The sequence below is a fragment of the Xenopus laevis genome, chromosome 4L (genome assembly GCF_017654675.1).
Source record: "Xenopus laevis strain J_2021 chromosome 4L, Xenopus_laevis_v10.1, whole genome shotgun sequence".
In the NCBI taxonomy this organism is placed as follows: Eukaryota; Metazoa; Chordata; class Amphibia; order Anura; family Pipidae; genus Xenopus; species Xenopus laevis.
Genome location: NC_054377.1, coordinates 42307444 through 42319850, shown reverse-complemented (window position 1 = coordinate 42319850; position 12407 = coordinate 42307444). Strand labels below are relative to the sequence as shown.

The 12407-nt window shown below is 35.1% G+C and overlaps 1 protein-coding gene across 1 annotated transcript in view; it reads right to left on the bottom strand.

The window, feature by feature from the left end:
• tox3.L (TOX high mobility group box family member 3 L homeolog) overlaps positions 1-12044 on the bottom strand; it is an 80513-nt gene extending 68469 nt beyond the window's left edge. Inside the window, exon 1 of the mRNA XM_018257839.2 lies at positions 11241-12044. Within this exon, the coding sequence (XP_018113328.1) occupies positions 11241-11339 (99 nt within the window). The 5' untranslated portion in view covers positions 11340-12044. The remainder of the gene's footprint in view (positions 1-11240) is intronic.
• Between the last annotated feature and the right edge of the window lie 363 nt (positions 12045-12407).

Below are 12407 nucleotides of genomic sequence, written 5' to 3'. Positions count from 1 at the left end.
ACATACATACATACATACATACATACATACATATATATATATATATATATATATATATATATATACACACATATACATATACACACAAATAAGCCATATCAAACTACATGGCATCCATATGGATTTTATCTTGCTTGATTAGCACATTGAAACCAATATACCACTAAAAATGAACAATGACTCAGCTCTCCAGCCTCATAATTACTACATCTGCTGCAGTCAAGGTCACCATTTCAAACAGGAGCATTTGGAAGGTCTTTCTCTCTATCCTCATTATATTTCTCACTAGTCAGTTGAAACAACACTTGGTATTAATGGAAGGTGCTACTAGTTGATGATTGCATAGTCTATCTCAAAAAGTAATACAGACATTTCACCTCGTGCACTCAATCTAATTTTTTTCTTTTTTTAGAAAAGCGATGAAGGGTTGTTTTGCTTGCATATTTATAAACTGCACAGCGTTTTTTATGAACTTCTACGATGCAGAGCGAGACAGACTGGTGCTCTTTAAATACCAAATGGACATTAAATGAAATTGTTGGTTTAATAAGTTACTGCACCAGCAAGCTAAAAATGTCTGTTCTGTCATTAACCCCTTATCTGCTAAGGGTCAATACAGATATGTCAAGAAACTTAGTATAACTAAAAGTGCAGATCATAAAAAAAAACAAAAAACCTATACAAAAAATACAGTACTTTTTTTTCCCCATGTATTATATAAATAACGCTAGATTTGCTTTGAAAGCACCACTTGTTTACAGGAAGGTTGACCTGGGATACATCTACCTTGATTTTGTTATGTAATCTTTTATATACAGTATTATAATAATTTTTAACATTATTAACCTGATTAATAAACATTATTAACATTGTAATCTTGGTGATCAACAATTTTGTCATTTTTTTTAAAAGTTAAAACATATGTTTTAAGTGAAATATATTAAGACATTCAGCTTTTACAATGCAGTGTAGATAAAATAATATAATCCAGTCCTGGTAGAAAAAATAATGTAATGATACACAAAGAAGACTATACATCCAATAAGCAGACTAGGGAATCCCTAGGAGGCCACATGTGAGCTCTGGCGTTGGATGGCCTTGATATGTTCGTTTGTTTATCCCTGACAATGCATTTAAATCACATTACAAGTCACCAAATCATTTCCATCATCATACAACAATTAGATCATATGCCTCCCTGAAACTTGAAATGGTGCACTACACCAGCAAGGCTGTGAAAGGGAATTGAATGATTTCCGTGATCTTACAACTAAACTATAAGAATTGTTTTTACAGGTTATTTTCACCTATACATTTTGAGGATACTCAATATCTCATGAAAACTAAGACCTTAACAAAGAAAAAGGGTAGAATGTTTTACATTATGTTTTAGGTTTCTTTACTAGCCCAAGGCAATAACAGTCCTTTAACCGTAGATCTGTTACATACAATCTGCCCTAAGAAGCTCCCCTATCTCCTTTTCTGCTGATTCCCAGTACATGCTCTGTTCTGCGGTCAGCATTGAGCTTAGGGACTGAATCACAATATATTGCTTAGTGATGTCATCGGTTATAATCGGAGTAAGTCACGACTTACTGAAATGTGTGTTTTATAATAAATAAAGTACCCCCTGTTGCAAAATATGAGGATATCCAAGTCACCTTGGAGTTCCATGACCTCCATGAGGCTTTTTGCCTCGTGCTTTCATATGGTCATGGAACTCCTCTATAATTTATAATATCCTTATATTTTACAATAGGAGGTACTTTATTCACTATATAATATAAATGTCATGATACAAGGCTGATTAGTAATTTGTTCTGATTATATGGCAGCTTCAGAACCAGTACAATTTTCATTAGTTAATAATTATCAGCCCTGTAGCATCAGCTTATGTGACAGACAAACCTAATTTTCTGCTTGATGATTTGCAATGACCCCTAAGCTTAGCTTCTCAACAGCTGCCCAGACCACACTGAGCATGTGCGTTTTACTGACATTCCTTACAAAATCCAAAGTGGAGAGCTCCTGTGGAAACTTTGATGGTCATTACTGTTACAGAGATGCTGAACCTATGGGTTAGTACACTTTTATTTTCTAGCTGTATTCCTTTTCTTTAAAAGAAAGATGGAAGTAACAAGTCACCGGTTATAACCCTGGAGGCAAAGTCCTTCCTCCTGTCCCAGGTAGATTGTTCATTAATGTGATCTTACAGGTATGCAACAAATACACTGAAGGCAAAATATAAGTTTCTAATGTGGATATTCTCTCATCCTACACATGTGTGAAGGTTTTATCCATGGGCTAATACTGTATGAGCAATAAATAATTGTTTATGACTTATGAATGCATTTACTTAGCATCAGCGAAATTAAGGCACCAAAACAAATAAGTACAATTTGTGCCCCAACAGATTTACACCAAGGGATATATTTATCAAAAAGTTAAAATAAAGCTCACCACAATTTACCAAAAGAAAATTGCTGCTGAACTGCTAAAAAATGCAATACCTAAATTAAAAGTAAACATCAAATCTGTACACATTTTCATTGATATTTGAAAATGCTAAATGTACTTAGACACGACTATTAAATTACTTCAAACATGAAAAATAGGAATCCTGTTTAGATGTAAAAAGAAAAACAAAGGTCATGATAAATAAGGATATTATATCTAGATATAATGCAGAATATAAAGACATTCAGTCGAAAGGCATTGAGGCATTTTATTAGGTTAAATACTTTGCTTCTCTCAACTTCATAAAAGTTCATTTGATTTTGATGAAATAATCTTAAAATATATATATTTATTCATATTCATACCAGTGATCACATCTTTTATAAAACTGAAGAAAACCCTACTCCTTTAAACTCCCAAAAATTACATTTGTAATTAAAAATTTAAAATATAATCTATGTTTATAAATATATAAAGGTTTGCGCTTAGATTTTTTAAATGCAGGCAATATCTTTAAAACTCTCCGAAATACTAATGCACCTATAAAGCTGCCCTCTGTTTCAATAAACCGTATTATTAGCTATATTAAATGCCAGAGCTAACCTTTGACAAATGACAGGTTTAGAAAAATGTAGCATTATGGCATGTTTCCCTGCACAAGGAAGTCTGGTTTATATCTTGATGATGCCAAAGGGTTATGATGACAGAAGTCAACCTTAATCTCATTAAGTGTGGGATTTGTGAACAACCTGTTGCCTAAAGTGTGACTGCTTGCAAGTCTGACAAAGACCTATTAGCTTTGATCAGTACAGCAATTAGCTACACAATCACTCTGCAAATCAAGATTAGCACACGTGCAATATATTGATTAGGGATCCAGTCAAGATAACACAACCCATAGATCTATCACTTTCACAAGAACCTTTAGCAGTCTAATTGCATTTTTTATCTACTGCAAACTCTTCTTGGATGTCTGAAAATCATTAACTGGCCATCATTTATAGATGCCTGGATGTAAAAAGTCAGTCATCGTTTAGACTTTTGTAGTTAGTGGTTGCCATATTTGAGCTCTTACTGACTACTAATCAGTCCCACCAAGAGAAGATGCTTGTTTAAAAAGAAAATACCATGAGAGTTATGTTAAGTTACATTAAGGGGGAGATTTATCAAGGGTTTTATTATCGAATTTGGCCATATTCAGTCGAAGTAAAATCGTTCAATCGTACAATGAAATCCTTTGAATCGAATGATTCGAACGATTTCATCGATCGATCGAACGATTTTACTTCGACTTCTAAAAACTTAGCAAAATGTTGGCTATAGGGTCTAGGAGGTCCCTATAGGCTAACATAGCAAGTCAGCAGGTTTAAGGTGGCGAAATGTCGAAGTCTAACTTTTTTACTTCGAAACGACGTCGAATTTAGGCCTATTCGATGGTCAAACTACCCAAAAATTAGCTTCGAAATTTGAAGTTTTTAAATTCCAAATTTCACTTTGACCCTTAGTAAATGTGCCCATAAGTGAAAATACAGTGCAAACTTTATCGGGCCAAAGGTTTTATAATACTTAGGGGCAGATTATTTAAGGGTCGAAATGTAAATTCGAATTTCGAAATTCAAATAGTTTTTTGGGGTCAAAATGAGATTTAGCACATCTCGACCATGGAAACAGTTTTAATTTGAATATTCGCCACCTAAAATGTGCTGAGTTAATTTGGCAATGGCAGAGGTCTGTCGAACTATTTGAATATATTAATTGCCTTCCTGACATTTGAGCTTTTTTCGGAGGGAAAACTCATTTGAACTTTTGGGGCGGGACTATTCGATCGAATATTAGACACTCAAATTTTTTCTTTAAATAACCTCCCATTCGAGTTGTGGGTATATTTGAATTTATTACAGTAAAAAACATTCACATAAATTTGACCTTTGATAAATCTGCCCATAAATGTCAATATTAAATTGTTTCCTCCACAATACTGTATCACTCCTAAAACAGGCAGCAAAACCAGAGTGATGTTACTGGAAATTTTCAGCTACTATTCACGTCCTTAAACTGATAAATATTCAGGCTCTGTGTAATATCTGCACAAAACATGGACTTTCACATCTTTATTTTTACGTTTCTGAGATCTGCCATACTGTACACCTTTTTGAGGTAAACCTATGGAAAACCTATGTTACAATAATACAATCACAGTTGACCTCCAAATAAATAAAATAACAAAGGCTCTCAGTGGCCTCTAAAAAAACCCTATTATTGTCATTTACCCAATGCTTTTACAATTCTATGTTTAAATTATAACCCCTTGTTCAACATGAGTGCAATGAAGAGGCTTTCTACTGATCATACATTTTTGCCTGTTGTTATTAACTAAAATCTATGTTTTTTTATTATTTCTTGAGCTAAACAGGGCAAACAGGCAAACTTAAGCTACTCCATGTTTGGTCTTTCCAAGTAGGGATGCACCGAATCCAGGATTCGGTTCGGGATTCAGCCAGGATTCGGCCTTTTTCAGCTGGATTCGGATTCGGCTGAATCCTTCCGCCCAGCCGATCCTAATCTTAATTTGCATATGCAAATTAGTGGCGGGGAGGTAAATCACATGACGTTTTGTCACAAAACAAGGAAGTAAAAAATGTTTTCCCCATCCCACCCCGAATTTGAATATGCTAATTAGAATTTGGATTTGGTTCGGTATTCGCCCCAATCTTTCGCAAAGGATTTCAGGGGTTCGGCTGAATCCAAAATAGTGGATTCAGAGCATCCATATTTGCAAGGAGGATAATTTGATTAATACAGATAAACCCCCTGCATAATGGACTTCTGTAAAGAAAACAGTCACAATGATAGGATGAAGGGACACACAGGTAATCTATCTACTTTACAAGGATCAAGAACAGAGTACCATCAGTTTCTCAGTTTTTTCCTGTTTATCTCAGGAAAAAACAAAAACCACAGATTTTTTGTGATCAAAACAACAGGAATGTATGTTCAGCCCACTACATTGAACTTATGTTTAGTGATGGGCGAATTTGCGAAACGGCACCGGCGTCTCGTTTTTGAAAAAAATGTCTCTAATTTATTCGCTGGCGGCGAATCGCGTAAATTCGCCGCAAATTTGCCTGGCGAATAAATTCGCCCATCACTACTTATGTTGGGAAAAAAGGGTATACTGCCTTGAAGTTCAGCATAGGTGTTACTGGTTCTACCTTAAAGATTCTGCCTGGTACAAGACCTCCAGTGTTATTTGCCTTTTGCCACTGGTAGTTTGCTAATCCCCTAATGAAAAGCCAGCTGGGGTGTAGTTTGGTAGGTTGTATAACTTGAGAAAAAGTTGCTCACAGCTTGTACAGAGAGTAATCCAAAGATATGTTTTAAACATCTATTTTCCTAGATTTTTGGATTTATTTGGTTACTGTCAATACTGCGACAAGGAAGTTGTTTGAAAACTGTAAAAAGCAAAGTAGCTGCCCCCTTTGATATGCATAAATGTTTGCTTAAACAGAAGGAAATACCTGTTCTCACAGAATCAAGTCACATGTTGATATTCTATGTAAACAGCCAGTAACTACAGGAAATGAAAAAGCCTTCTATGCATTTACAGGTAACCTCCATTACATTACATAATCTATAGTTTTAACATTCTTTAACATTTCAAGAAAGCATTATATTTTACATATAAACAGGGTCATTTTGATTTGCTGAGCTTTTAGGAGAAAGCTATGAATACTGCATGGGTGGGGCTTTGTTTACACAACTAATACAACACAGCTGAGCACACCAGAGCTGATAAAAACACACTGCAATAAAACTAGGTCATATGCTTTTAATTGACAGGATATGAATAAATACTAGATCAGTTCTGAAATATTCCATATATTTGGGGGGTTATCTATCAAAACCTTTTAGATTTTTTTAAATTAAAAACTCAGACCAAAAGAAATTATTTTATTAAAAAAAAAAATCACAATTTAATAGGATCGATAAAATAAAGTGAAAACCCGACTCGTCCAATTTCTTCTGAGTTTTTCCCGAATCATACGATTTTTCAATTGAATTTTTCAAATTAATTTTTCAGATTTTTGCCCGAAAAGTCCTAAATAGTCGGATTTTCAGGGATAATTCCAACGCAGACCACAGAAACTTTCAAATAGGATATTATACGACCTCAGCAGGTCTGAGATCCCAGATTTTCAGATTCTGACTTCCACCCTCGGGGTATAATAAATCTCGAAAAATTCTAGTTTTTTTTCCCACTAAAAATTTTGATTGAATAGTAAAAAAAACTCGAGTTTTTCAGGTTTTTGCCATTCAGATTTTAATCAATAACTCCCTTGGTGTTATTTATCATTTAGGAAAAAAATGTTACTTACCTGAATTTGTTTCTGTATGCTTACAAAAAATACCATTTTGAAAAAGTCATCGTTCCATGACTTTTATATAAAAGGCATATTTGTTTTGATTCACAAAGATCAATTTGTAAATATTACAGTACTTCATAAAGACAACATATCAAATTATTTAATGTTGTAGCAATAGTGTAACCTCAAAAATAAGATTCCTTGCAAATCATTACGCCAGGGTGGTGATGAAAAAAAGACTTTTGTTTAGCACATCAAAGGCTTAAAGGGGTTGTTCAACTTTAAGGTAACTTTTATTTTGTTATAAAACGGCCAATTCTAAGCAACTTTTCAATTGTTTTTCATTATTTATTTAATTTTATAGTTATTTGCCTTTTTTTCTGACTCTGTGCAGCTTTTAAATGGGCGTCGCTGACTCCCTTCGAAGATACAAATGCTCTGTAAGGCTACAAATGTATTGTTACTTTTTATTACTGATCCTTCTATTCAGGCCTCTCCTATTTATATTCCAGTCTTTTATTGAAATCAGTGCATCGTTGCTAGGGTAATTTGGACCCTAGTTACCAGATTGGTTAAGATGCAAATTGAAGAACTGCTGAATAAAAAGCTAAATAACTCAAAAACCTTCAATAATAAAAAATGTAAACAAATTGCAAATTGTCACAGAATATCACTCTATATCATACTAAAAGTTATCTCAAAGGTGAACAACCCATTTAACTTTGCAGCTCTTTTGGGTTTAACATGGAGTGGCCAATTCTCTTCCATACTACCAGTGGGCGGTGCTTAGTCTTGACAACCAGGATGCATTGCTTTTAAACACCGATATGCAGTTATGAGTGCTTGATGATAATTGGCTATGTGTGTTTTATGCAGAGTAGTGGGTGGTGGCTCAACTTAATCATTATAACTTTATCATTATTTTATGAAGGACTTAATCTCTTGTGATTTGAAGGAAATTAAAAGCATTTTTTATCAGCCAATACCAACAAATACAACTTAAAGTAGTCCCTTTATTTATATACTTTGTTTCAAGATAAAAAAGGTACTTCCATCATATGTTTGTGTACCTTTGATGAATTTGTTTAGGAGCTGCCAATATTCCTAAGTAACCGAAAGGAAATCCTCATAAAGTTTGTATGATGATCATTAGCTCTTTAATGGAGCACAGACAACACCTTGCCATCATGCACACATTTGTGCCTATGTACTTTTAATCTAATATTGATACAGAAGCTGTATTAAACTACATTTTGTTACTTCTAGTTGGCATAGAGACATGGGAATGAGCCAAAGAATTCTGAATAAGGCGATACTGCTGGCCTTTAAACACAGAATAACATAGCTCCGCTAAAATACAGAGTCCAAATCTGACTTTCCATAAAACTTGAATCCACATGCCCTCCCCACTACCACACACCATACAGAATATATGTAAACATAAAAATGTACATTATAATATAGGGAATAATATGCTCCATGTTGTGAAATATAAGATAACATATAATACAGGGAATAATATACTCCTTGTTGTGAAATATAAGATAACATGTTACCTCAGAGTTGCATGACTATTTGAAGGCACAAGCGTGAAGGCTAAGTGCTTTTATTCAGTTCATGGAACTCTAAGGTGATTTCGAATACCCTCATATTTTACAAAGGTAGGTACATTATTTATTATAACATATAAATAATATGTTTTGATTGTAATTTATCATGACACAAAGTTCATCACTAAGCAGTTCAATAATCAAGTATTGTGGTGAACATTTGTAACTGATATAAAACAAAATATAAACAGAAACAAGGCATTTTTCAATGTTTCAATAGTAAAAAAAAAAAGAAAAAAAACTCAAAATGAAGCAAAATCCTAGTATGAATATGGCATTAATGACTGTATATACCTACACCATAACTTTGAAAGTAATAATGCAGACCCTAGTGACCCTAAGGACAAGTTTTTCACTTCACTGCTAGGATCAGTTCTCACACGTGTTCAGGCACTTTGCCTACAGCAAAGGTAAAGAGGTTCTAGCAAAATGGGCCACAGCCTGATACGTGATTGAAGGGCATTAGAAACTACTAGAATAGGGCAAATGTATTTAAAAAACAGGTGAACAACACATTGGTAAGAAAATAAGTGGTGGTGGGGCCTAGAAAGGTTTAAGGTAAAATGCAAATTGGTTCATCCAGACATAAAATATTTATAGATATGATACAGTTTATTTGGGGCCCTTTAGTAAATAATGTCTAAGTCTTATCTACAAACCCAGACATGAATGGCCATAAAAATTACATTAAAACTAAAATTTCCACATGGTTTTGGAAAACAAAAGTTATCCTGATTTTAGTTGTAGGTATTCAAAGGTAGTACTGTCCATAACTGAGCTGATACATTTCCAGGTTTAGCTCTTTAGTTTCTCTGCAAAGAAAATGCATTGTATCACTTGCGATATGCTGTCAGTAACCTGCGCCACTATTGAGGAACAAACAATCTTACTGATCACTGAATAAATACTAAATCTTCAAGAAGAGATATAAATTGAACCTCCAGGCAATAGACTGAGTTAACTGATTTGATGAAAATAATAGTTAATGAAGAATGTTGTGTGTGTGTGTATATATGTGTGTATATATATATATATATATATATATATATATATATATATATATATATATATACATATTTAATATATATGATAGATACACACACTGCTAAATGTTGAATATAAATACATAATACTAATGGTAAAGACTATTGTAGCAGAATACTTCCCCAACCTAAACAGAATGTGAATTCTATTTCGCTGTGACCCACAGGTCAGACATCACAATACTAGGGGCTACAATTGTGCTTTAAATGTACATTTTTTGGTACTCTAGTTACTCTAACTATTTACACCATTAGCTAATTTTTATGTCTTCATATTTTCAATGAGTGAAACATCCAACAGGAAAGTCTGTTATTATTATGGTAAGAAAAGGGGCATTGTGGGTAAGCCATGGGGAAAATGAACCAATTTTAAATGTCTGTGTAGTAGTATGTGATAACAAGCTATGATAACTAGCTAGAATATCTGCAGGAAAAAAAATCAGATATGTTAGTTTATTTTTATTCAACTCTCTGTACACATTAATAATATACCATTTTAGTTACATGATTTATAACACTGGCTGTAGTTCTTACTTTGTTGCAAACAGGGACCTCTCATTTGTATCAGTTTATAATAACATTGAATCATTTTGTTACACTTGTACAGAGTTATGGAAATGATTTATAAATAATAATAGGTACTGTGCTTCACTATTCAGGAGAAAAAGTTATTAGTTCATTGTTAAGGGCAGGGGGGTGGGGAGCATTTCACTTGTTCATTACAATAATGTTAGACAATCAGAAATTTCCAGCCATATAGTAATATATTTACTATTGTTAATGCCCATGGGACAAGAAAAAAACATGGTTCAGTTCACTGATGCAGTACATGAGAAGTAAGCCTGCCTTCCGCAATTACGTCTTTAAAATGAGAACATTTTATCTGGAATTCCAAGAAAAACAAAAAACACCTAGCAATCTTTAAGAAACAGTGTGCTTCTGATGCTGCTTTAAAGCTTTCTTATGAAAAGTGGCTGGGCAAGGCATATAGAGCCTTATAATATTAATATAACCTGAACCATTCATTTATTCCCCCAACAAAAGGAAAAGGGAGAATGATCTGCACACAGCTCAAGTCAAACATTCTGCATAGGGTCTATTCATTCTTCTCAAATACTGTCACAACAGAGCCACATAATGACAAAGCACTGCACTAGAATGCATCTCAGTCACACACCATACTAACCAATGTTCCCTAATCCATTACCGAATTTACATAGATTAAGGGGGCAGATGTATCAAAATGTGAGTTTTGAACTTACTAAATAAAAACTCACCCATGTTCTATTCACTCCTGTTTTGAGAAGCGCATTTATCAAAGGGTGAAAGTTAGAAATCACCATTTCATAAATATGGTTCTAAACAAAAAAAAAACCCATAGGAATAAATATAACATTTGATCACATTTTGATAAATCTGCCCCCCCCCCCCAAAAAAAAAGGAAAATAAAATTAACAAAGATTAAAAAGTTTGCAAGTGGCAAAAACTGAGCAGCGTGAAAATGAGTGGATGGAACAGAAGAGAAATAGTAAAGTATTAGGCAAGTGAGTAGTAGTGAGTGAGAAATAAAGGCTCTGGTTAATGATGGTGATAAATCAATAACATGAGTTATTTTTAAAGGCAACAGCATTGAGGAGCCTTGTGTGTATCAGGTATTTATTACAGATTCTCTAACACAGTGTTAGAGAATCTGTAATAAATATCTGATTATTAAAGCATAAGCATATTAGTACTTTTGACTTTCAAAACAAAAGCGGAATATTCACCTTGTAGCTGTAGTAGTCTAAACACTGGGAAAAGTCCAGGTTAGAAGGATCCCCACTCAGGGCATTGCCAGCAGCGGCGGGGTAAAACCTTACATCCATGCTTTACGTCTTGTCTTGTCAACTTGTAGTTTTGTCCTGTCTTAAAAGGAATCGGCCTTGAGTTGCTTGTCCTTTCTGGAAGTCTCAGGTGCAGACGGAGGCAAGTTTGCCAGCGGAGTGCGATTTGCGTAAAGGCTGGTGGCAGATCTTCCAGTTACTCGGCATTTACAATCGCACAAAAATCTAGAGAGGAGTCTCTGTGGTAGGAGCTAGCTGTTCGGTTTGTGTTTATTTAAAAATAAAACCTGCCGTGAGGAGCTGAAGCACAAGAGGTGCCCATGCAGCCAGATCGGCAGCAGCTGCCGCTGTACACAAAGGAGCCACGCGTTTGGTTATTGGGATAAGCAGCTCCCGGCGCTGCATAGAGTGCTGAGCGCAAGAACGACACTCTGCCCCTGAAAACAGCCCAAAAAACACAGACCACACCAGATAATAACGTATAAAACTCCCAACCAAAACAAAAAAAAAATCCAGCAGACTTTATTCCATCAATAACTATTTGCGCAAAGATGGATACATGAGTTTCTATTAACTGACCTCTCTGCCTGTTTAAAAAAAAAAAGGGAGGGGGTAGAGGAGGTTATTAGAGAACAAAACAGGAAAAAAAAAAAAAGTCTTTACAAGCAACGGTTGCAGAGAGGAGTTTGAAGTAGTAGAGAGAAAAGAGCTGCTGCTGGCAGGGCTCCCTGGGAGAAATGAATAAGTAATAGGCAGTGACAAGCAGGAGCCGGGTCCCTCCTTCCTTCCTCCCCGGGCCACTCCCACCCGGTGCAGCTGCTACTGTGCACTTTGTGCTTGCCACTGCTGTGTGTGATGGGAGACAATTTAGTGCTGGGGAATCCTTGTGTTGCAGGAACTGTTTCCTGACTTGTAGCAGGCACTTTATTGTGAGTGCTGACAGGGCAGCCTTTTCTAGGGATGCACCTAATCCAGGATTCGGCCTTTTTCACCAGGTTTTGGATTCGGCCGACTCCTGCCCAGCCGTACTGAATCCGATTCGGAGGGAAATTGAGTGACTTTTTGTCACAAAACAAGGAAGTAAAATATGGTTTCCTCTTCCCACCCCTA